At 46.5% G+C, this 25,190-nt stretch overlaps 8 protein-coding genes across 8 annotated transcripts in view; 2 read left to right on the forward strand and 6 right to left on the reverse strand.

Moving 5' to 3' along the window:
- Positions 1-1,541: 1,541 nt before the first annotated feature.
- PADG_07870 (uncharacterized protein) lies at positions 1,542-3,004 on the reverse strand (the record flags this gene model as incomplete). The annotated part of the gene is made up of 3 exons (XM_010765016.1): positions 1,542-1,976; positions 2,077-2,454; positions 2,570-3,004. 3 exons carry the CDS (start codon positions 3,002-3,004, stop codon positions 1,542-1,544), a joined length of 1,248 nt encoding a protein of 415 aa, XP_010763318.1.
- A 1,618-nt stretch (positions 3,005-4,622) lies between these two features.
- Positions 4,623-6,293, reverse strand: PADG_07871 (calcium/proton exchanger; the record flags this gene model as incomplete). Its single annotated transcript, XM_010765017.1, has 3 exons — positions 4,623-4,743; positions 4,926-5,800; positions 5,877-6,293. The coding sequence occupies 3 exons, from the start codon at positions 6,291-6,293 to the stop codon at positions 4,623-4,625; spliced, it is 1,413 nt and encodes a 470-aa protein (XP_010763319.1).
- A 1,179-nt stretch (positions 6,294-7,472) lies between these two features.
- Positions 7,473-8,020, reverse strand: PADG_07872 (uncharacterized protein; the record flags this gene model as incomplete). The annotated part of the gene is made up of 2 exons (XM_010764915.1): positions 7,473-7,919; positions 7,958-8,020. The coding sequence occupies 2 exons, from the start codon at positions 8,018-8,020 to the stop codon at positions 7,473-7,475; spliced, it is 510 nt and encodes a 169-aa protein (XP_010763217.1).
- A 2,301-nt stretch (positions 8,021-10,321) lies between these two features.
- Positions 10,322-10,522, reverse strand: PADG_07873 (uncharacterized protein; the record flags this gene model as incomplete). Its single annotated transcript, XM_010764916.1, has 1 exon — positions 10,322-10,522. The coding sequence occupies one exon, from the start codon at positions 10,520-10,522 to the stop codon at positions 10,322-10,324; it is 201 nt and encodes a 66-aa protein (XP_010763218.1).
- A 7,611-nt stretch (positions 10,523-18,133) lies between these two features.
- On the reverse strand, positions 18,134-18,667 carry PADG_07875 (uncharacterized protein; the record flags this gene model as incomplete). The annotated part of the gene is made up of 2 exons (XM_010764917.1): positions 18,134-18,339; positions 18,415-18,667. The coding sequence occupies 2 exons, from the start codon at positions 18,665-18,667 to the stop codon at positions 18,134-18,136; spliced, it is 459 nt and encodes a 152-aa protein (XP_010763219.1).
- Positions 18,668-20,516: 1,849 nt separating this feature from the next.
- Positions 20,517-20,702, forward strand: PADG_07876 (uncharacterized protein; the record flags this gene model as incomplete). Its single annotated transcript, XM_010764918.1, has 1 exon — positions 20,517-20,702. The coding sequence occupies one exon, from the start codon at positions 20,517-20,519 to the stop codon at positions 20,700-20,702; it is 186 nt and encodes a 61-aa protein (XP_010763220.1).
- A 641-nt stretch (positions 20,703-21,343) lies between these two features.
- On the forward strand, positions 21,344-21,903 carry PADG_07877 (uncharacterized protein; the record flags this gene model as incomplete). Its single annotated transcript, XM_010765018.1, has 3 exons — positions 21,344-21,593; positions 21,695-21,762; positions 21,841-21,903. The coding sequence occupies 3 exons, from the start codon at positions 21,344-21,346 to the stop codon at positions 21,901-21,903; spliced, it is 381 nt and encodes a 126-aa protein (XP_010763320.1).
- A 2,713-nt stretch (positions 21,904-24,616) lies between these two features.
- Positions 24,617-25,190, reverse strand: part of PADG_12370 (uncharacterized protein) — a gene marked incomplete at both ends in the record, with an annotated part of 3,019 nt that continues 2,445 nt past the window's right edge. The window contains 3 exons of the mRNA XM_010765085.1: positions 24,617-24,887; positions 24,949-25,026; positions 25,118-25,165. Of these exons, the coding sequence (XP_010763387.1) occupies positions 24,617-24,887; positions 24,949-25,026; positions 25,118-25,165 (397 nt within the window). The remainder of the gene's footprint in view (positions 24,888-24,948; positions 25,027-25,117; positions 25,166-25,190) is intronic.

The raw sequence follows: 25,190 nt of genomic DNA on the forward strand, positions 1-25,190 counted from the left end.
TGTTGTATGGTGGGGTGGAGGTTGAGATAGGCCCGTTAGCGGGGCAGGAGACGTCGTCAACAACTTGCTTGGTCTTCTCACCTTGTGGAAGGGGGAGGGGTTGAATGAGGAGAAGAAAAATAGTAAAAGAAGAAGAGAAGAAGAAACGGAGAAAGCGGAGCAAGCGGAGGTATAAAAAGAAGCCTCATCGCCTGCCAGGAGATGGAGTGAGGTTCGCGTGAGGCTTTGGCGGTTTGGTCGCGTGGATTTGGGGCCTTGAGTCAGCCGCTGGAGTTCTCCGATACATCGAGGGATCGGAATGGACATCGATCAGCCAACATCGCGCGTTACTCTGTCCGTAACTACCGGGTGAGAATGAGTCCAGTGCCAGCTGGCTAGGACATGCAGGACAATAGTTACATCACCTAACTCAATTCGTTCTAACCATTGGTGGTTTACCATTTGCTTCTCCATCTGGTTCGTCAGCTCACGACGATCTCTTCTCAGCTACAGTGATATATGTATGTATGTATGTACAGTCCTGTATATGCTAAACTTCAGTTCTCTACCTAGTGGAGGGCTTCTCTTTGGTGGGTTAACCCTCTCCCAGGTTGTAATCCCTTGACAAACATTGTGACGTTGCCATGCATACGACGACGGGTTGAAACCCCCCCCTTTCTTCTGTTGGAACCATCAAAGAATGACAACCTCCGTCGCGAGCTCAAGCAAAGGCGGTAAAACACGATTACGAAAACATTCCTCTATCTATTCATATCTATAACCACAGGTATTCTACGGAGTCCACACATGGGAAGATACCTATTCGCGTTGCACCTTTCCCTCTGGTGCTATTCTTGCTGTCTCTTGACCATTCCTCAAATGCCCCTTATATATATGTGGATAGACCACTGAAGATATCATATCTGATCATTTCCTAACCTTGAAAACTACTGCCAGAGAAAAGAAGTTCTGGGCACATTACAGTCAATGTTTAAGGCGGATGTGCAAACCTTCCACAGATCAGGATATTTTCCACCGAGGTTGCCTTGCGCTTTTATCATGCCGTACAACCCTTCAGATTCGGAATCGGGTGCGAATGAAATCCCTTCGTTGTTGGGAGTTTCCCACGGCTGTTCAGCGACGTCTCAGCCGCTTCATATAAGGAACCAATTGCCATGCTCAAGCAGAGGGTAAGGGATGGTTCAGGTTATCAAATCTCGACCAGTAACTTATATTTCTTATTTATTTATTTCTCTTTTGGTAAATCTTGAAATCCTGTGTTCCGAAATGCACATACACTGTGAAAACATACATAACATTGTATTTCTTCTCATTGTAAAATGCAACTGCAAAAATTTTTGCTAACTTCAGATGTTAATGTGTACAAGAATGCAAGCAGTGCTTGAATCTGTTCTCGAACTTGCCCTACAAAAAATTATCAGATTAAATAAGGAATCAAGGGAAAACCGATGAGGAACATATGACAAGAGCAACATATATATAAAACAATCCTCCCATCTTAGAATACAGAACCCCCTTCTTCCCCACCACCTCAAGAGCCCCTACCTAAAACTTCTTCTCTTCATCCCCAACGCCTTAATATTCGCCCTCGCCGCCGTCGCCTGCTTATGCACAATCGCCCTCTTCTCCCACGCCGAACTCTTCCCCTCAGCAACCGCAATAATCTCCTGCGCCACTCGCGTAGCCAACGCCGCATCCCTCCTCTTCTCCGAAGCGTCAAGAATCCACTTGATGGCCGTTCGACGGCGTTGGCGAAGCGCTAGCGGGATCGGGATCGGGAGTGAGCGACCTCCACCGGCAGCGCCGGGTTGCTGCTTGATGCGTAGAAGGGGGGAGACGGAGTCAATGACTAGGGTCAGGTAGAGGATTGGGTTTAGGGGGAAATGCGAGGCGGGGGGCCCTGGAAGGAGGGGGAGTGATGGGTCTGGGATTGGGGCGGGGGAGGAGCGGAGGTGGTGGAGGATTGCGTCCATGTGCTGTGTGGTGTGGGGTTGTTAGTTCAGTGGTTTGCCAGATGTTGGTTTTGCCCGGGGAGATGGAGGGGGGTTAGAAAAAATGTTAGGTAGAGAATCTCACTTTCTGCGCAACGCTCAACTTCCCGTGCCTCATGAGCATTTTCGTAAACTGGTCTAGCAATGGATCGTAGCGATGCTTCAAGTGATCAGACCTGGGCAATGTCTCGGGGACATCGAATTTAAGCCCTTCCCTCTTCACCTGCTCGAACTTTTCCTCAGTCGCAGGATTAATCATACTTCGCACAACTGCAGAAGACGCATCGTTTTCAGCAGCGGATGGCATCTCTTGCATTGTGAATTGTCTCAGTCGTGCAGACGTGGAGAAGGATCTAGAGCCGGATGGTGAGGAGGAAGAAGATGAAGAAGAAGAAGAGCCAGCCAGTTGATCCCGCAAAACCTTGGGAGCATTCTTCAACGCTTCCTTATCCCTCTTCAAAATCTACAAAAGAAACCGCAAAAGCAATCAGTCAGTAAACGCAAACGTAAAGCAAAATCCACACACACAATGACTAAAACAAGAACAAAAACCAGAATGGAGAGGGAATCAAACGTACTTCTCCAACCATACTCCCCTGCAACAACTCCGGGCCCCCAACCTCTCCACACTCCGTCCTCCGCTCCATAATCTTCGCCGTCTCCGCAGCCTCCTCACTAACACTACTCAATTCACTCCCAGACTGTTGTCGCTCAACAACCTCCTCTCCTCTCCCCCTACCTTCACCCTCCTCCCCCTCCCCCTCCCCCTTCCCCTTGCCACCCGCATCACTCTTGGAAGACACGCGCCGCGAAGACGAAGCACGAGGCCGATACGCCAGCATGGCAAAACCGGGCCGACGAAGAAGTATGTCCCCCGCATTCCTCATGGTGATAGTTGAAAGGGCGCGGATGGCGTTTTCGCCTGCAGATGGTGAGAATCTGGAGGCGGCGCATTGCTGGTGAGATTGGCGGAGGAGGGAGGAGAAGGGGGGGATGGCGAAACGGGGTGGCATTTTTTTTTTGCGGTAGTTGTGCTGTATATTTTCTCAAGATTGTTTGTCTTATATACCCTTTGCCTCGCAGCGACGCGTTTTCTTCTACTTGGTATAGGTATTGCTGGTCGACCGTCTTTCGAGCATAGATAAAATCTCAATTGATCCACGAATTTTGAAGTTCGAATTTCAAAGTTGTTCAACTTTCAACTTTCATCTTCCGTCTCCCGTCCCCAAAGCAGAAAATATGTCCTTCTTCCTTTCTCTCTTTCTCCCTTCCGTTTCTTGCCTGTTCAAGAATTCACCCCGTGCGATCCGGCGGTCGTTCCGTCGATGGGTTGCCGTATCAATATCTCCCTCCGAGAGAAAACGTGCAAACAAGAGGTCCAGGTGTCACACAGGTCTAGAGAATAGTAAACACAGTCCAATCGAGTCATCCACGAGCAGGATGCGTCGGGTTCCGTGTCTTGGAGATTTTGGAGCTCGGAATTTGGCGTTGTTGACCGGAGCCGGATTGGGAATAGATGCCAAGAATATACCACGTGATATTCAAGGCTGCTACTAAGTGGAAAGTGGACGTGCATTATTCACGTTTGATGTGTGATGTGTGGTATATATATATATATATATGGTAGGAATATATTGTTATCCAGTTTGATCCATGCCAGAGTGAAATCATTTCAGCAATTTTTGGCCTTTATCATAAAGAAGGAAAGAAAAAAAAAACCCCTCCCAAACCCACATCTCATCTCAAACCGGAAAATGAAAAATTATACATGAAAAATTATAAATGAAATACAGGGGCGAGAAAAGAAACTAGAGATCGAATATAAACTAAAAAAAAAACATAAGAAAAAAGATACCCAGAAACGGGATGTGGAGACATCTCGCGCCAACGTATTGGAAGACTGTGTATGCAAATCTGTATGTACAGTTGTATAAAAAACAACGAAGTAAGTCAAGCGACGTAGGTCTTTTAAGATGCATAACATGTACAGCGTAAATTTAATGAAAATAAGTCAACGGGTGGGGGATCGCGGGTCTGTTGCGGGTCAGGTCAGGTCAGGTCAGGTCAGGTCAGGTGAGGATAGCAGAGATGACCGGATAAACCCATGCGACCAAGTTCTGAAGGAGATGATATGAAAAGGGGTATTTATAAAAGCCAACATGAACTCTCAGGAAAGGAGGAGTAATGTAATTCAAGACCGTCCGCCCAGGGATATGAAGAAATTACGACGTGTTCAGCCTTTGCATTGGAATGGCGTGAACACTCAAGACCGGAAAAGCGACAGAGAAGGGAAAGGTTGGAAATGAAGAGATGAGAAAAGAAGAGAAGATGAGGCCCAGACTTCCTAGCCCTCATTGAAATCGTTTTTATTTTATTTTTCTTTTCTTCTTTCCTCACCCCTTTCTTTCATAGTCGTGTACTGTGAGGACAAAAAAAAAGGAGATAAGGGTTGGGCTGTATGAGCCATGAAGAGACATGAATATAATGAGGACGAGAAGGACCGAAGGGAGAATGGAGAGCAAAGCACACTGAAACCGGGGAAATAGCAAGGGAATAGAAAGTGATAAGAAAAATAGAAGATGATTATTCATATCTATGACCAATAAATCAAATATAATCAAATGTGGAGATTTATGCTGTGACAGTTGAGTTAGATCCCGTAGCCAGGCTGGTGATGCTGGAGAGGATGCTGCCGCCGATATCCTCCGCATCGTCCGGGTAGACGTAGAAGGCGAGTGAAATGATGACATACCTGATATATCGCAGGGCATTGTGGTTAGCTAAGTTCCTAAATGAACATCGCAAAACGATGACAAGTAATCCGGGAAAAAAATTTAAAGAAAAAAAAAATTGTAAAAGAAATATATAATAAATAATAAATTCAAAGAAAAAACGGCGCACAAGAAAAAGGGAGAGGAAAGAAAGAAAACTTACAGCCCAAGACACAACCCTCCCTCCAAATAGTTCGACTTGCCATCCTGAATTAACAACGTAACAACAAGCTGCGACAAAAAGAACGTCACAGTCTCAAACGAATGGAAATGCAACGTCATATCCCGCCCCATAATCCATCCCAAAATAACCAGGAACGGCGTCACGAAGAGCGCAATCTGCAAACTGCTCCCGATGGCTACACCGATCGCCAGATCCATTTTGTTCTTGTACGCGACCACGATGGCGGTGACGTGCTCAGCCGCATTGCCCACAATGGGGATCAGGATGAGACCGATGAAAGTCTTGCTGATGTGTGCGTCTGCGACGATGCTGTTGATTGTGCCGACGAGGAATTCGGCGCAAATGGAGACGGCGACCGTGACGATGCAGAGGACTATGGCAGCGGCCCAGGGGTTTAGGATGCGCTCTTCCTGGTCTGATTCATCATCTTCCACTACTTGTTCTCCCCGCTCCCCCCCTTCAATCCCATTCACCGCGTCGGCATTGTTGTGGTCGTTCTCCTTTTCGAACAGATGCGTGTGCGATTTTAGCTGGAAGTATAGGTACATAACATAGAGGATGAGCAGGATGATGGCTGTACCATGGGAGAGGATGAGGATGTTGCCGTGGGTGTCGGATTTGGAGTTGGTCAAGGCCGCATACAGTGTGGCAGGGATGATCAGGGATGCGGACGCCACGGCCATCAGCGACGACATGGTCGAAGCTACAGTTGAGTTGAAGGATTGTTCATGGTGGCGCATGCCTCCGACGAAGAAGCAGCAGCCCAGCACCAGTAGAATGTTGGAGAGGATGCTGCCGAGCATACTAGCCTGGACGACGCGTATTTCGTTATCCTTGAGTGCGACGATACTTACCTATTGCGCAGTGACAGGAGTTAGCAAAGGTTGAATGTGCCTAGGTTAAAACGAGCAGCAACAGAATAGTACAAACAATAAGCTCCACCGCATTTCCAAATGTTGCATTGAGCAAACCGCCCAACGTCTCCCCCAACGTCGCAGCCAGCTCCTCCGTCGCAAAACTCAGCAACGACGCCAGCGGAATAATAGCAAGAAAGTTAAGGACGAAAGTCGCTGTTGGGGACCAGCCAACTTTACTCGATACCATGCCCAGCGGCACGAAGACAAGCAGGATATTAACATAGTTGCTGGTGAGGGTGGCGTATGTCAGGCGTACAACTTCAGACGGATAGTGCACCCAGGGACTAGGGTGATGCCACCAGGACCGTCGCGTCCGGTGGTTGCTGGAACGGTGTGAGCAGGCACATCTGTTGCTCTCTGTGGGGAGCAAACTGGTGTGGTCGGTGGGATAGCCATTGCCGTCCCGGTTAAGGGAATCGGAGCGGGGCATTGAAGTGATTGATCGGTAGTGGCGGCGGAATTCGTGGGTGATTCGGGTGGCAGCTATCCAATGGAGAGAGCAATCAGAAGGGCCAAGTCATGGGAGGGTAGACCAGAAGCGGTCCCCAGCCACAGGGCGGAGAGGAGCAGGGTTAGTCCTTTTCTTCTTCTTCTTCTTCTTCTTCTTCTTCTTCTTCTTCTTTCTTTTCTTTTTTCTTTTTGTGCTTTTCAATCTTTTCAAATGTATTTATTGGAGGGGAAAAGGGCTACAGCTTGCGCTACAGCTTGGGTGGGGAACAAGCCACAGCGGTAAGGATAAGGCTGAGTACTGTTGGAACATAACAGGGCTGACAGGGCAGAACCCGAGAGATACAGATGGGGATAGGGAGTACACTGAGGAGAAGGAGAGAGGGGTAGAGAGAGTAATAAACAGGCCAATCTGAATGGTTGATTTCCTGAGGCCAGAAGCACAGAACTGGGGAGGAGATGTAAATGGTCGTTGGTAGCTAACAGAAAGAGGCGAAATGGAAGAAGAGCTGAAAGGACAATAAGGTTAAACTTAGGGCAAAATGCGGACACAAAACCAAAAACCTAAGTAAGGTACACAGGGAGCAGAGAGAGATTTTAACCAGGAGAGTGACAAAAGATAACAACAGAGGAGCTGTAGATCCAAAACTAAATATGATCTGCGGAAGATGCAGGAGATCGAGGGAGGAACAGAGGGGAATGGGTCGGATAATGGATAGTTACTTGACTGCTTACCCATTTTATTATTAGTTAAATAGTTATTTGACCAACTGATCAGGCAGAACGCGAGCAAGCGACTCCGGGAAAGTGGTTAGTTAAATCGACGGAAAACTCTGAAATAAAAATGCGCAACAGCACAGCCTCAACACTCTTGGAGCGGGGGGAGGAGTGTATCTTTTGGCGTTTATCTGCCTTTTCCTGGAACAGTCGCGCAGGGGCGTTTGGTCAGTTAACGATTATTCTTAATCTTAGAGCTGGGGGAACAAGGCCAGGAAAACATACTTTCTCTGGGAGAATGTCTGGATAGGGATGATAATGGACGACTGTCTCAAGGGGTGTGGGGGGGGCAGAGGTTGAGAACCTGTGAGGGACTTGGGGAAAACCTGATCTGCTTGGGGGATTCGCCTGGGATACGCCTGGGATACGTTTCATCACTCTTAACTTATCGCTCCAAACGGCCAAGGGAGAACCGCCGCTGGGCAATAATCTCAAAATGTCCCCGCAAACAGTATGGTCTCATCTTGGGCCCTCCCCCTCCATTGCTTCTGGCCATGGCCCATGCTGGAATCGCCATCACTCGGGGACAAGAGGCGGCGGCGGGGTTTAACCGCCCGGCACGATACACACATTCCTCGACCTGTGCTCCGGGAGAGGAAGTCAGAGTACGTACCGGTCTTGAATCAAGGGACAAAACAGCAATGAACTCCCTGGTTTTGTTGGCTATCTGCAATACGGCGAATTGTCTCTTCTTCTTCTTCTTCTTCTTCTTCTTCTTCTTCTTCTTCTTCTTCTTCTTCTTCTTCTTCTTCTTCTTCTTCTTCTTCTTCTTCTTCTTCTTCTTCTCCTTTTCTTGCGGTGATTGTGGCAGGGGTGGTAGGGATGTTTGCGGCTGGATGAGAGAGAGAGAACCGAGGGTGGAAGTCAAACCATCGCATTCATATATGTACTCCGTATGGATAGCTCGTCCGTGTGGAATTGTGGAATCTCCATCGCCTACGGAACAACGTCTCAACTACCGGTGGGCCACAGGCTACTGGTGGGATTTGTTCTGATTTTTTTGACTTTTGTTTTCTTTTTTTTGGTTTCCACCCATCTCCTTTTTGCGACGTCGCGAATAATAACTACAACAGAGCACTTTGAACTTCCTGATAACTAGTTACCGCAAACATCGAGACTGCTACGGAGAATCATAACCGCATAAACTCTTCTCAATTGATCCTGACAGTGATACATGCGAGATGTTTTGCCAACTTGCCAGGCAATCATCGTCTCCTCAGTCACACCAAACTTGTGCTGGAAAAAAAAAAAAAAAAAAAAAAGGTTCAAGCATCGATCAATGATGACACGAGATGACCTCAAACCTTGACCAGGGCTTGATTTTGCACAGCCTCACTTTAACCCACCAGTTAAACTGTCCGTAAAAGAAGCCGCACCATGATGCAGCAGACGTACATGTGAAAGATGTAAGATGGATCACAGGAGGTAGACGACGAGTACTCCGTTCCATTGTGATGAGAGGAGAGAAGCAAAGAGAAGATAATCAACGTCAATCTTTTCCCAATCCCCTTCCTCTCATCCTGGCTGAAGACGTTCAGCCCAACCCATCCCCAAGAACTCCGAAGTAATCCCATGAAAATCATGACGATGACATAAAGATCCACAGAGCACGAAGTTGGTCCCCCCCCCGGCCTTGAGTTATTTGCACCTCACTTCATATGAATTTCGATCGAATTCTGGAACATCAGCCTGATTAGAAGCAAAACAGGGTAAAAGAAGCAGAAAACTTTAATAAAAAAAAATTGGAATTGGAATTGGAATTGGAATTGGAATTTGAATTTGAAATTGGGGGAAAAAGGACAGAGATAAAATTTCCTCACACCGCTTCCTTAGTTAGTTACCGCTTGCTCTCATCGTCGGAAAAGAGAACGAAAAGCAACTCCCAGAAAGTTACCAAAACACACACACACAAAAAAAAAAATAAAACACCCTTCCCCCCGCAAACACCGCCACGTATCATATCATAATCATACAGACAGAAAACTCTCAAGAGCCCAACTCCTAAGAAACCTTCTCTAACCTTAGCACAAACCTGACCCAACCAGCGACTGGCAAATAAAAATTACACGTCACTCGACATCGATCAGGGATCGGCTATGCGCGGGGGCCTTTTGCATCCAGTGATTGATCATAGCATTTGCACTTCCAAGGCGACGAACATTGAACTCTTTGGCTTTCCGTGGTTGCTGTTATGTTCCTCTGCACGGGCTGCTGAACTGGTGATACCTAGGAAGGTTGGTGGGGAGGGGGTTAAGTGTTCGCTCCGTTTGATTGATCTATCATCCATGGAGAAAAATCTATGCCGTGGGCAACTTTTGGCATGTAACTAATGAGCTGGGATCATTTTTGGGTGTTGCACTCGGCGCGTGAGTCGTTGGCGGGCAGCCTTAGTGTATATATGTACATAGATATATCACCAGGAAAAAAAATATATTAAAATAATATTGAAATAAAAGAGTTATATGGAACGTGGAAAGAATGGGTAGAGAGGGATTCATTTATCTATAGGAGACGTTGAAAGATTGATATTAGAAAGTGGAAAGGACAGGTGAAGAGGGGGAGAAACGAAGAAACTATGTATAATAATAGCCTTGGAAGTCCTTTTGAGGCTCGTCTCTTCGCATATTCTCCTGGATACTCCATGAAGTCTACGTGTGTCTTGAACAGTCTGAAGAAGGTCAGTTATTCCCTTTGCATCTGGCTAGCTAGCGCCCATTGATCGGAGGAGATTGAACTGGACAGTCAGAAGCACAGTTACACCCGCAATGATCCTTCTAGCTTCGAGTAGCTGTTGGGAAACTACGAAGAGTCTGGCGGCCACAGGGGGACAGAGCTTATATGTGGACTGGCTGCTCTTCGGATGGTCGACGACGTTCGAAGGCCGTTCCCGGTTCCGTCCTCTCTGAGCCAACTGCCTGCGAGAGGACTGGACTGAAGAAAAAAAGGAGAGGGGGGGGAGGCGTCCATGAAGGAAGTGGAAAATGGATATCCAATCTTCACAAATGTAGATAGAAGAAGATCTGTATACCCCGTAGATAAAATAATAATAAAAAATATAATAAAATAAAATAAAATAAATCTGCAGATGCATTTCTTTCTCTCTTTTATTATCTGCGAGTCATCTGAAGCCATTTCCATCTGAAAGATATCAAATTGCGTTGTCCGACACTGCATAATAGTGGACCCTGTTGTGTAGATGCTTAGGTTCGACGTGGATGATACCAAGCTCAAGTCTCATCTCCGCTGCTCATGGAGGATTTCCATAGTCTGATGGCCTGTTGAACTATCAGCAAGTTCTCTAGCTGATTCTTGCAATAACCCATGCTGTTTACCGTCAGTGAGATATCCTGTGCGAGCAGACTTGGATGAATCGATATAATTGTGGGAAATATAGGGTTCAAATGCATCAACCAGCTCCGAAGAGGTACGCAGCATTTTAAGTCCGGTGGCAAATGTCCGCCTTCAGAAGTTTCAAAATGAAACTGACTGACATGAAAAGCATGACTAGTCTAGCAGCCAGTCGTAATCAAACGAAATAAATTCAATATCAAAAGACCGTTTGAAGTGCAAGAGCCAGGGACCCAACATCCCCGTTTCTTGTCGAGGACGGCCAGTAACTCCATGAGACACTGAGATGTAAACGCTAAACACCCATCGCCGATGAGATCTCAACCATGGGTGAACTAAGGTGGGAATGTGGGGGACCGCGAGCGTTGCACTTTGCCTCGACAATAGCTGGGGGTTGGAAGGGGCGTGATTCCAGATTTCTATCCGAAATTCGCAACGGCTCGTCCCGGACAAAATTGGGGACTTGATCCATAGATCCGTCCCGACAAGATGAATGAAATCGGATACTCAAAGTCAAAAGAGTGCCTGCCCGAGCGATTTCGGACAGAGAAATGGTATGAGCTCACAAGAGCAAAGAAGGCTTTCCAAGGAAACTTGGACCTGTTAACAAGCAGAGATCTTAGTCACTTAGTTTAACTAGCAAAGTCGAAAGAGAGGGTGATGGGGACAGATGCCATATAATTTGTCTGCCTGTTCATACCTTGTGTTATCTTCTCAACCGTAGATGTATCAGTTAGACGAAACCTCAGTATCACCTATCTCCCAGACATTAAATTTTCTCCAGTAATACGGAATGAAAAGCCAATAAGACCACATGAACTGCTCCGTTTCTCTTTCATAAACCATAATATGATCTGGGTCAATTTCTCCAAATTCCTTACTCAAAATTGAATTAGATGTTTCGATACTTCGATTCTCGAAAAAAATTTTGAAAACGTCAACTTTGTTGGGTGGGGTGTGTTCAAACGAAACTGCGGTGTGCATCCCTTATATGTGAACATAAGAGCATTTGGCAAGATTTCTTTGTCATGATTCCATTGTAGTGATCCCAAGCATCCTAAAATGCATAGCAAACCCATTAAATAATGGTCACAAATATCTAATATACAAGTAGGAAAACTTGCATCAAAAGCGGTCGCGAAGTAGTGAAGGGAGCCCACTGTCAAGTTGAACTTCCAAAAATAACATCTACCGCACTTGTCCCGTATCTCCATTTCAGGAGGAAGGACCAGGACACTTCACAAGACCCTCAGCCCCGCAATACCATTTAAACAAGCTGCCAACTCGGAACCAGAGAAAGCATGCGGTGGAGTCCAGAAAAGAGATGAGAAACCAGTGTTGAGAGGGTCCAGGAAATGGCAATCATAAGTCCCAGCGATGTTGGCTCCATAGAGCAATCACAGTGCGGAGAGAAATGTTTGAGAATTGAACATGGATGTGGTTATGAAGGGAGTACAGATTCATTGCTGCAATGGCTAACACAGGAGGGATCTAACAAACATTTGGCTGCTCCCAAAGAACAGCTTTTCGGAATCTCCTATCATGATTCGGAGGTGATAATGGGCCTCGATTGCGCCGCGGCTTTTGTGAACAACCTCCAGGAAATCAGAATACCCAGCATCTCCATATCATGAAAAGGTAGAGAAATCATGAGGAATTTTGTCTACAGTTCCTCAGGCCATCTTTCCGGTTTAAAAATGTGCAGATTCTCGTGGGATCTGTAGTTCATTGACTACTGTGAAATATAGTGTTAAAAGTGCAACCCATCGACACCCATGTGAAAAAGTCCGTTGAAGCTCCTCTGAAAATCTGGCACAAAGCAACAGTGCCAAAAAGATTCCGGCAACTATGCAACATTGTACTAATTCAGGAATCAACTTGAACAAAAGCAGCTGCTTAACTGCACATAAATAAAGCCAGAGTTTTGGTAGGCAATGAATGCATGCCAGTGGCCAGCCTGGATCATATATCGGCTTAGGTTATCCCAGTCAGGGGGATCGGATTTTCCACGGGAACCATTTGCGTGGAATGCTAGAAAATGATATCCACATTAGGGATTTTGGGAGTCAGACCCAAAAATGGGCGCACTTTTTATCGACTCCAGATGTTCAACGAGTTGTGAAGAAACTTATAGAAACTAACAGCTCCCCTAAAGGCACGACCGAGATTGACATATCCCGTATTCCTCCCAAGTGAGAAATAGGCCATGATGTGCATTACATCGGCAAGACGTCCTGTCGGAGATGAGCTATGGTTTCATAGACGGTCACAGAGAGACCCATCATCTCGCATGAAGTGCAAGGGTGCCAGTTCGTCGTAGAAATTGGAACCAATGTCAGAGATGCAGGCGCATTTCTATAAAAACCGTGTTAATTTTGAGACGTAATAATGCTTCCTTACGAGTCGATATATGTCATGCCCGCAAGGGCTATGACGGTGTCACGGCCCACACATCGTGCTAGACGGCACAAGGAGGCGTATCCGGATAACACGGGGTGATTGCAGAAATATCTATATGCATTCTGTACCTGCTTGCAGTTTTTGAGTCCATTCCAGCTCGTCAGTTGATGGAGGGAATGTGCAGCTGGGTAGTTATGATCCTATGAATTCGTCACAGAATGAACCAGAGAGATGATGCTTTTGAGCAACTGTGTTCGCGATAACTGTATTTCCAAGGAAATCAAGGTCGACGGTAAAATGATGTAAAGGACCCCTCTCGGAAGTAACAAGATCATACTCATTCAGCTGGCTTTTGGGAGTCGAATGAACGAAGAGACAGAGACGGATGTCAAAGATCTAACTTTGGTCGGTCGCATGATCACGTGATATTGATCTTATGTACGCGAATCTATAAAACTCACCACCTTCGAAGCGCTATCTCATTCCTAAGGAACGAACGAGATGGCTGTGGCATCGTATGTCGGATCTCCCCCAAGAGTAACTCATCCTGAACTCCTCTCTTGGTAGGAGGCTGACAGATGACTGAAGATCTTTCTTCTATGCACAGGGTGATGGTTTGTACGGTTCCGATCTATGAGCAAGATTAAAGTTAAACTTGCCGCTCCAGGGCAACCATGGAACGAACCTTACACTCTCCCAACTCTGTTGTCACGTCTTCAAACCGAAGAAGGGCTTAACACCTTCGCGCGGCCGTTACGCTCTTAAAATCCGCGTCTGACCAGATGTCGGCTTTTTAGATGTTTTCATGGCCATTTCAATACTTGCGTGCATGCAATGATTGCTCTGTCAGCGATGCTCAATATATACGAATGTACAGGACATATTTTCTCCCATTAACCACAAATCCTCACCAGTCCTGTGCAACTAGCCTACCCAGCACTGCAGAATGAGCACCTCATGACTGACCTGAGGAGTATACCTGACAACGCGTCATAAATTTGGCTCCTCAACTTTGCTTCAACCTCTTGCAAGCTAGAGCGTCGTGTTAGTGCTTGCGAGAGGGCGTGAGCTGCCAGGGATGCCTCCACCCGCCCCAACGCACCGTTTTGCGGATGATATACGAAATACCACACCACAGTGGGTTCTGGTATCATTATTTGTTGGGTAATGCGGTCCTCACTATATGTATTAGACACATGTCCCTAATTATGTGCGTGAGTGTGGTGATGCTCCCATCCAGGGAAGAATTGTTGTTGATTTCGATTTTCAGCTACAAAGCAGGTGATTTATCCTCCTGAAAGCAAAGCATTGAACCTTGTTCATCACTCTTCAGTTTTGGGAGTATCAATCAAGGCATTGACCGTCCATCCATCAGTTGACCAAGTGTGACGGGTGACCCCTAGCATCAGATTTGTCCCAGTCATCTGAGTCTTCTCATTCGTTCTTATCCTCCTTTTCATTCATGTCATCTGCATCATCATCATCATCATCATCATCATCATCATCATCATCATCATCAAGTGTGTTCAACACTCGTCTGCCAGGGTCCATGTTCCTAGGGCCCTTTGTTACCCAAATCTTCTAAGGACTTTCCCCCCCCCCCCCCATACTCCCTGGAGCCTTCTTTCGCTTATCTGGGCCGTACTGTTAGTGTAATGTTCCCAATCAGTTGGGGCAAGGATCCAGCCAGTCTGTTGTCTGTCAAGGTGATAAGCAGAGTGGTGAACCACTCCATATACAAATCCAGCGCGAAAAGGTGGACCCGGTCGTGATTGGGAGCTAACGGGTGTTGGAGCATCGGACAGATTTCACGGTAAACAAGCTCTTGCAGGCTCTTTGAAGAATGATGCGGGTGCAAAGCTCTTTGAAGTACCAGCAAAGGGGACCTAATCAATTTTCTTCAAGATGATTAGCACTTCCTCCTTATGATATCTGGCTAGACGCAATTAAACATATGCTCGTGGGAAGTCGAAAAATCAATACAGCCTACCTTGGGCAACTCTGCCAGGTAGTAAAAGATAATATGGTCTTTTACCTCCTCAAGGTTGCCAGAGGGGATGGATATACGCCTCATCGTCTTTAGATGCTATTCCATATTCACAGTGCTTTCCATGCGTTGCCTTGATCACACTGCTGCAAATAATGAGACTATTCCTTATACCCTCCAGAATCGCCGTCACACAGGATGTGCGACTCCACCTCTTGGAGTCAAAGAGTTCAAGTCAATCCCACAAGAATGCAACATCATTTACATCTTCCCACGCCACATCACCGAGAAGCACAAAAAAAAAGGCGCAAAGAATGGACACTGACTCATGAACACCGACTGCAACTAGAGAACAGTCAAATTGCGATTTGCAAAAGTTGACTTGTTTACAGTAGCTTTGCACACCGTCAGATCCTAATTATTCTGGCAATCCAGAACGTGAAATTATCCACCCCAAGGTGGCAAGATGATCTCGGCACTTATTCAGTAATGCAAGACGGGTTCCAGATGTCTCGCATGGGAATAAAGCTGATAAAGAGGATCAACATCCCCGTCTGCTTGCATTGGATTCATGGGGCACAATCTTGAAAAAGTGGTCTATATGACGTTTTACTAATTGTGGGTAATCCTAATTCTCGCGATCCAGAACGCGAAATTAACCGTCTCAAGGTGTCAAGTTGATATCAGCACTTAGTCGGTAAAGCAAGACGGCTTCCAGATGCCCCGGCATGAGAATAAATCTGAAGACGAGGGTAAAGAGGATCGGAATCCCCGTCTGCTTGGATTGTGTTCGTGGGTACGATCATGCATTTAGTTTAATGTATATGAGAAGGTTGGTTATAAGTGGGAATATTTGCCATGAACCCCACATGGATTAATTGAATTCACCCAAACATACTTACAAAGGTGGACCGAAAACGCAGCTTTAGACTGTGAAACAACTCCTTTGCGCTGGAGCCCAGCTCACCAACACCCTGCATGGAAGCTCCTAAAGCCCAGCAAAAGTGTGGGTCGTGGAATTGGGATTCAGCAATGTAGATCTCATATAGACCATTTCGCCTTTCAACCCCGATAATATTAAGTGGATAATACCATGTCCTCGGAACAGCGAGAAATAGACATTGTTGAGAACTGGAACTAGAAAAGAGGACAAAACAGTGACACCGACAAACAATTCCCTGTTTTGTACTCTTTCAGAATTATTACTATGAAAAAGAGATTATCGCAACCAAGACAGGGGTTATGTCCTCAGTTCCTCTCTATGCAACCAACACACGGCCAAGAGGCCAAAGAGAGTGCCGATTTTTTTTAGCAGTTTCAGGAGGAAGCTGGTCTACAAGAGGCCGGCGGAGGCGAAAGAAGCACAGCCGCTAGCCCAAGAAAGGGGGGTGATCGCCCATCAAACCTGGTGGAAGTCCAACGAAGCGCATTCCGTGATGGTTGAACCTCCCAACTTCACAACTTGCGATAATTGTTCGCCTGAGAGGGCGAAAACCACAAGCGGATCCAAACTTTTGCCTCCTATCGTGAAGATCTCACTTTCTGCTGTCCGACTGCATGCTGTTGACGTTGATACAGAGCCTTTGCTTGCTTCTCTTTAGCACTGACTTAGCGCGTAAACGCCAACTCCACAGTTCGAGCCCCGATTGTGGATATGTCCTAGACGACCTCCCCAAATAAATCCTGGCTAACCGATTCCTACGCAGTAGACCCCAGCCAGGTTCATGTTTAGGAACCTGGAAGAAATGGCTTTATTTTGGCTCTTTTGAAAAAGCCACCTTGGGTTTGGTTTACCTTTTCGGAAGTGGTAGTAAATCACAAGATTCCTGTTTGTATGCGGACCGATGCCTTGATGATCTTTGCAACAGCGAAGTTTGTAAACCTCCGAGATCTCAAAGCTTGATCTAAATGCTGGTCATTTGAGGCAAACCTCGTTCTGATTGGACTCTCAGTCGCTGGAGAGAAGATGCCCTGCCTCCTCAACGCCTCAGCCCTGACTGGTCGTCATGGTCAGCCGAAAAGCATGACTCTAATGCTCTAGATCAGCCCCGATGACAACTACATGAATGTTAGATTTCGATCAATCACACGGTTTTCCCACGCCCACAACCCCACATCCCGCGCGAGGGCCCACAGGGAACAAAACCTGTCTCTCTCACTCCCGTTTGGTGGAGTGGTTGGCAGCTGGACATATTATTGGCTAGGCCCAGTGTCTCCGCCACCACCAAAATCAAGCCCATCGTTCTGCAGGAGACAAGCAAAGCCAGACGAACGAGCGAATGAGCAAAAGGACGAGCCAAACTTTCCCCGTTGGAAGAGAGGCGTTTAGCCACAAATGCAGATATGGAGAGTATAATTTTGGAGCATTTCATTCTATTTTTATAACAATGCCCGTGATACTCCTGTATGTTCTCATCATATTGACCTGTCGTTGCATTTATTTTCCGTGCCAACCAGTTATAAACCGCAAAAACCGGAGGATCAAAGAAGAAGACCAGTCAGGTGTTCCAGCTTCAGCTCGCTCCAGTCAGGACAGGAATGATGAATTGATGTGTTCATCCCGCATGTGAAATTCCATCCATTCTCCACGATATCAATTAATCACACCCCAGTTTTCTTTTTCTTTTTCTTTTTCTTTTCTTTTCTTTTGAAATCAGATGTGGAGATATTGTGCGCTGTAGGAATCAATGAGATTCGAAACCCGTATTTGTCGGTCGAAATTAAGGATTCCAAGAACTAGAACGTTGCTAAGAAATGTAATGTAGACCTTGAAACATAGAGCCCCTGATCTAAGTCCATTACACACTTGTTATGCGAGTCATTCAGACTGAAACCAAAATTTCAGAAAGGAGAAAGTCGGAAATTGATTTTCTTTTTTTTAAACAAAGTAAAGGGACAATGATTAAGGAAAAGTTGAGAAGCAAAAAAAATGATTGATGAGGCATTTCCATTGAATAAGCTAGCTTCTCCATGTCACTATTTTAGAGAAAGGAAACAGGATCGAGAAGTCCCACCAAATTTCCTTCCCGGGCCATCGAAAGAAGGTCAATGAAATGCCTAAGTCATCCATCAGGATTATCAAGCTCAGATTGGACAATATCAACTCACTCCCTGCAATAACTCAAATTAACAACTTCCACCTCCTCATCCATTAACACTCCGCAAATTAAGATAAACAAAACAGTTTGCAAAAAAGAAAAAGAGCGAATGACAGAAAATCTCAACATCCCCCAAAACATTAGTCTATCTGTAGGTGCGAACAGAACCGAGGGTCATGCGCAAAAAGGAGACGTAGAAAACATGAGTAGCTATCAAGTAAGCCCAAGCTGACCCAGCTTCAACCGCCCAAAGCCGTTCTCCGAAAGATGTGAAGAAGTAATCGATATCGTAAAATCGTCAATCGAAGGCATCTCGAATGAAAGGCAACTTGTCATGTGCTGCGACCATTGTGTCGATTGGGCATTTACAGGTCGACGAAGTTTACTGGCTGCTGGAGAGTAGCAGAGCAGACTTGAGTCTATATGTTGGAAAGATTATTGGATTAGATACTGGTCTGTTCAAGTTGGAAAGTGATTGTTGCTTCCGGCAATACTTACACCGCTGCCATTGTTGTTGCAGCAGACAATGAGGCTGTTGCACTGGACGGAGCTGCCGGACATGGCAGTGCAAGTGGTGCCGAGGGTGCTCTCCGGAGCACAGCAGAAGGGGCTGCCGGAAGAGCACTGTATGCTCTGGAAGACAGGAGCAACTGGGCGGGATGGGCGCTGTGGGCGGGGAGGAGAACGGCTGGCGACAGCGGTGGTGGCGAGGAGAGCGACAACGGCGACGATGTTGGAGAGCTGCATTTTGATGGTTTTGGGGGGTTGATTAAGAAGAATTCTTAAACGAAAGTTTTGAGATTAGATTAGAAGAGTGAGTATTAGAAGATTGTACTGATGCTTGTTGATGATGAGGGAAGGAAAAAAGTTGACATTTCGGCGGGAATCAAGGTCCTATTTATGCATTTCCTGGATGGCCTTTCCCTTGGGGTTTTCCATCGTCGATTGAAGAAATCTTCTTTGCTTGAAAGTGACGGTCTCATTGTCCCTCACGCCCCAGCATCCTGCCGTCAAAGCGATGGAGCTTCACTTCGCCGAAACCCAAAAAAAAAAGCCATGGCATATTTCATCGTGCCAAACAAACGGTGCCTTACACGTTGATGTCTCGTGGCTGACATGCTGGCGTTCCCGGACAAGCGAAAATGGGAGCCTCCAATCTCAGTTTACCCCTGCTGAAAGTTCCTACTCCTTTTCCTTCACATGAATGGGCTAACACTTGACCATTCCTGTGAGTCGAAGGCGTTAAAGTTGTGAAGAATGAAGATTGTTATTTTTAAAACTGAGCTGGGTTTTGGCCTGGACAAATCGAAAGACTCGTATCAAACTGACACAAGATCTCAAGGGAAACAGCCAACCCACAAATCATGATGCATCCAGACCGCTGCAAATATATGCTTTCACCGTGGCTGCTAGCCCAGCCTTGCTCGTAGGCAGGGCAGATGAAGTGGTGTGGTCGATAGACTTTACAATCAGGGCCGAAAAGCCTGAGCTTGGCTGACGGGTATTCATCGCAGCTGAGAATGCTAGCCCAAACCTGATTAGCTTAAAGGCCCCGTGTGCCCATTAGGTCATATAGGAGAAGGGTATGCTGTACGATTTTCTCCAGATGTCCCTCAAAAAAGAAAGAAAAGTTGAGCCTCAATCCCGGCATCTGCCCATAAGCTGTGCCTTTGGCGCTCCTGCATCCTCGCTAAGATTCACAAATCAGCTGCGAGCATGAAGGATTTGGTGGCGGTAAATCACAGTGAACAGGAACTGATATGTCCAAACGGGAAAGGATATAGAGCAGGATCTCGAGGTTGACATTGGCCCATTGTTCAAGCCGATTCTCCAAACACCCACTAATCCATATGACAGCACATGCAAGTATATCTCTCTCAAGGTTCTTTTTTCTTTTTTCCTTTTTTTTTCCTACCTTTTTTTTTTCTTTTTTTCTTTTTTCTTTTTTGTTCCTCTTTCAACAAATCAACGTCTTAGATTCGCTTCTGACAGCATCATATCGTGGATGCCATGTGAGAAGGATATGAAAAGAGCATCTTCGGACCGATAATCAACCATATTGATGTATCCAAGGGTCGCCTTCTGTCCAGAGAAACAAATCGCTGTACTCTTTACGATACTTGTAAAGTACCCACAATCCTTTCATACTTGAGCCCGCACGATAAGTATGATTAGTCTTTGAAAAACATTCCTGAGCAAATATTAACGGTCCGTCTCTGATGTTTGGGCTAAGTTAGTCGGGATGTCACTAGAAGTTCGAGCAATATAAAAATTTTCTCCCGGCAAGCTTGGTTGTTACGCCGGGTGTCAATAGAGCTGACCGTTTGACGAGCCTCAACAAAATCCATGGGAACCAATCAGAGAATGGCGGATGCATCGGTACCTCGTATAGCGAGCATAAGGTCCAGGCCAACCACCCCACCATCAATGAAAGCCTGTAATAAGCACAAGCCTCCATATTGTTTAACTCCTGACCAACTGGGCACAAGTGCCACAATAAACTTTGGACCATCAGGGTTTACGACTCGAAAGCCAGGAACAGGATGCTTAGGCGAGATTCATAAAGCAATAGTCGGGAAACTCCCCGCAACTCAAAATGTCTGGGGTCGGTCTATCACAAATGATCTCACAGCTTGTTCAGCTCGGTACAAAAAGAGTGCATAAGGCTGTCACTAAGAAATTCTGCTGGTGGAAGGCCTGGCCGAGTGCGAAGTCTCCACCAGATGCGCTGGACTGGCAAAAAGCGAAGAGCAACTTGGTCGACTTCCCTGCTAGACCATAAACAAGTTCATAGATACAGCGAATAAGGGCATGCAAGATGAGCTGAAAAGAAATTCTAAATGCAGCTGTGATAATATGGTGCATCATATCTTCGGTCTGGTCAATTTTCACGTGGGCCAGCTAGATCCGGGCCGGGGCCTCTTTTCACTGCAGATCGTGGAGTGTTCTGTTCGTATTGCTGCCCTCAAAAAGAAACTCTCCACCACCCAACACTCCCCATAACCAAGGACATTTTAACTTTTTGGGCTCCTTCTCTGGCTTTCTGCGCACCAATAGATGATGCCCTTATGTCTCAAAAAGAAGGCACAAGCTTCGGTCCGGACAGCAAATAATCTTGTTCTCTAATTTCGACTTATTTTTAGCTCCTCAACACGAGATGCCCTGGTGCTGGTGCCAACTCATAGTCAGAATTCAAGATTGCTTCCCTCCACCTCAGGGGGGCAGTGAGAGCAAGTGAAAAGTGTGCAAAAGGAAAAAAGGGAGAAAAGGCTTGGTACATATTGAACCTACCTGCCGCCAGAAAAAATCCATTCATCCATTCCCATCTCTCCCGCCACAGCTCTCCACAACTGCAATTTCTTCCACATCCACTCGCTCTGCTCCTTTAACTTGGGAAGAAATAAAGTAATTTCCACCGCAAAAATGAAGTTCATCTCATCCTCCATCTTCCTTTCTCTCCTCATGCTGCTCTCGCAGTCGATTGCCATTCCCACACCCGACCCCGAGCCTATCCCTGAAGATGCTATGCTTGAGATCGAGGCTGTCCTCGCTGCCAGAGGGTTGAAGCTGCCAAACATCCCAGGCCTTTGCCCCCCTCCCTCCTCGGCTCCCGTTCAACAATCGAACCAATGCTCCACTGGCACTCCCTTCTGCTGCAGCACTGAGGATGGATGTGAGTCGCAACCCTTCTCACCCTTGAAACTCACTTTGAAATGAAGGCTCTAACCATGATATCAACCTTTTTTTTTTTTTTTTTTTTTTTTACTTTTACAGCTCACAACTGCGTCAAATCCAATGTCAGCTGCGACCAGACCGTTATCTGCTGCAATAACAACTTCGGGGTAAGTTGCGCAAATCCACCGCCTCCCGACTCCCCTTGATTTCCAACAGCGCGGCTGACATGAGTAAACCCAATATAGTCCCAAGTTTGCATGGGTGACATCGACTTCAACATGCCAATCAACATCAACATCAACCTTTGAGAGAACTTCAAATCGCTCTTCTGCAGGGTCTCTGCGAGATGAGTTATTGTGTCGAGGATGGGAGGACCCCGCCACTTGCTTCGGGTATTATCGATCTGATGTCAGCAGAGCCAGTTTTTAATTTAATTCCTTTCGCACCTGCACTTTCTCTACGTTTGTGATCAGCTGCAGAATAATTTATTGTTTAATTTTCGCCGATGGGTTCTGTATCCGGGTCGAGAGATTTGTCTTTTGTCTTTGATTTGTGGTTCCCCGGCGACTTCACTCCTTCTAACTTTCACCCTTTCCATTACTTCCTTTTGGGAGATTTTCTTTCATTTTTCTTCCTCAGCTGTCTTATCCAACCATCCTGTCAGAATCCGATAGACAATGAGAATAAATCGCCCCCAAGCATGCATGATGCTTCCGACAAGTCCAGTCCAACCTTTCGCAGCGTAGTGACGATAAATGCCTCTGTCAAGTTCTGAATCACCCCATAACCACATGTATCCTCGTAAACTCTCTCCAATTTCAATCGAAACCCGTCGAGCTCAGCTCCCTTGTTTATATATATATATATATATATATATATATTCTTTCCCCAGCACAACTCCTTCGTAGTCCATCTGTAGTTCCGCATTCATGCCGCAGGGTTCGACCACACCAAGGAATTCGCGGAACAGGTCCAAGACAACTGTATCCCAACCCTTTCATTCGTTTCCTTCACATGCGCCCAGGTCATCTGAATACCGCCAACCCATAGAGACGACGAGATGATCAACGGTCGGAAATTCGCATCATAGTCCCACACAGCACAACAAGACCATCCGATGCGTAATCATAATCCATGCATCCAGTTTCGCAGGGAGGATATCATGGCGGCCTCCAACCCATTGTCTTCATCACCACACTGTGTCGTATAAATATCCATGAAGTCTATCATCTTTATTTTTTTTTATTTTTATTTTTATTTTTTTTTCACCACGACCCCCCTCAACCGGGCCAGTTAGCATCATAGACCCGAAGCAACCGAAATTCGTAGACCTCCTTGACATGATCTGGTTTTGAAAGAGCGCGCGTCCAGCACGGAGTCCCGAAGTAGTCCAGACGAGAGTTCTACCCATATTCTCCACACCGACGTATCATATCCCAAAAGGAAGCCCCTAGGAAAAAGAATAAAAAGGAAAAGGAAAAAGGAAAAGGAAAAGGAAAGGAAGAGGAGGAAATGCCCTTGCTAAATAAGAAGACAAGAGGCCGCGAGCTTGCGTCATCTCCTTACGAAGCTCGAGGTGCCCGGGGCGTGTCTCCTTTTAGAGCCGCTCCACGGCGGTGGTGGGTGATGAGTCATCCGAAACGGGGTGTAAACCCCCCTTCCTGCTCAGCGGCGCCATCGCATCGTGCGATGTCGCAATTGCCTGGTTCGAATACAACATGGCGCTGCAGCGACCGAAGTGGTTTTGGGCTGGCATCCGACGCTTGGGGAAGTGTGCCTGTGGGTTTGTTGTTTTGCTTTCGTACGGTGCGGGTTCGGGTGGCGGTGGGACATGACTGTTTATTTGGCTCTGTGCGGTTGTAGTTAGTTATGGTTATATATATATATATATATAAACTATAGTGTTCCGCACGAAACATCCAACCCTGATTGTATCCTGGTACGATACCTGAAAGACCACGTATGCCATCCCTCTCCCATGTAGATATCTCGGAGAGTGAGATATTTGCAATGCGACGTCTCTTCCAGTTCTTAGCGTCGCGTTTGCTCTGTCTACCTGGAAACCAGTGAGACGAATGCACTCTATGAGGAAACGAGACCCCTGTGTATAGCTGTTTTATATATTCAGAGGGGTATAGCTGAGATGAACCAGGGCAATTGAAATAGAGGAAGATCGCTCTGGCGACACTTCATGCCACTGATATCAACAGGAATCTACCAGTTATCGACTATTGCGCCGTCCCAGCTACCCCGTTAAAGATGTAGTAAAGTTAACCAGCCGTCACAAACCCGAGTAGAAAAAATACTATCAAATCATCTTTCATCATTCTAGCCAAGATCTGTAGATACAGGGTTATATCTGCTGCAGGGAGGATCAACTGGCGCTGATAACGTGTCTTGGGGGTGTTTTGATGGACATGGACGTTGCTGCGATGATACCGCGATCCTGGTGCCGAAAGCTCAAGCCATAGCGGTGTTACACTAGATTGGGATGGGAAATGAAGCACATCAAGCAGAGCAGTAAAGAAGCAGAAATAGCCTATTGTGAAACAGCAATAGGATAGCAAGTGAGAAATGAAGCTGCAACTGGCGTCTTTATTTTGCGGACAGCGTCTATACAGCAGTTTAGTTATGGCTTAACCGTTCGAGGCCTAATCGCCAGCAATAAACTACCGGGGGAATCACGTGAACGTATTTCTCTTGCGAACAAGCCACATGAGCGACTCTACAAGCGCGTGGATGGACGGTTGTATACACAGTGTAAAACCCAGAAGATCATGTCAACGGAATAAAAATAATTAGTATCTATATATTATCTACCAATGAAAGTCCATGTCAAAAACTACCAAACCCCCGTGGCATGGGCGGGTTGAGTGTAATTATGAGCACCGGGTCTGCACCACCCAGGGCTGTCGCCATCAGGTCATTCACCTGGGGCCACCACCCAAACCTAGGTTATCGGCATTAGTTCCATATCTCAAAAGAACGACTGAGACGCTCGTCCGGGAATAACCATGGGGGTCAAAACCTACCTGCAGCGAAGGCCAGATACCACGTCCGCGTAGCTCCCCCATCGATCTTCGACAGATCAAAGGGTTCTTTGTTGAAGAAAGTCCAGGACGCGTTCGGATCGATAATGGCCAAATTAGCATACAATATCCCTTGCCAGCCTCCTTGAACCCCACTCGCAGGCGTAGAGGCGTTCTCCGCGAACATCGCATACCATTCCTCACTCACAAATTCCTTTTCACGGATATAGGTAGAGGAAGGGATCAGAGGAAGCATGTGAATACTAGATAAAGTCAGTGCTACGGCCCCAGTTTAAAAGTTGCCGGTCGATTGAACTTCCTCACCCTTGAATGTATTCGAGGTTGGTACCAAAATAGGTCGTATGGTCGGCCTTATTTTCAAACAGCTGTGGAGTGTCAGCACTAAATGGAGAATGGGGGGGGGGGGGGGGAATGGAGGGGGGGTGCTGCTACTAAACTATTCCCGGTGACTTTGGTGGGCGAAGGAAATTACTCGGGCTGGTTAACGTTGTCAGATTTCATCCAGACGTAGTTGTTAAAGCTTCGCGAAAGAATGGCGGAGCATC

This window comes from Paracoccidioides brasiliensis, assembly GCF_000150735.1.
Source record: "Paracoccidioides brasiliensis Pb18 unplaced genomic scaffold supercont2.13, whole genome shotgun sequence".
Taxonomy (NCBI): Eukaryota; Fungi; Ascomycota; class Eurotiomycetes; order Onygenales; family Ajellomycetaceae; genus Paracoccidioides; species Paracoccidioides brasiliensis.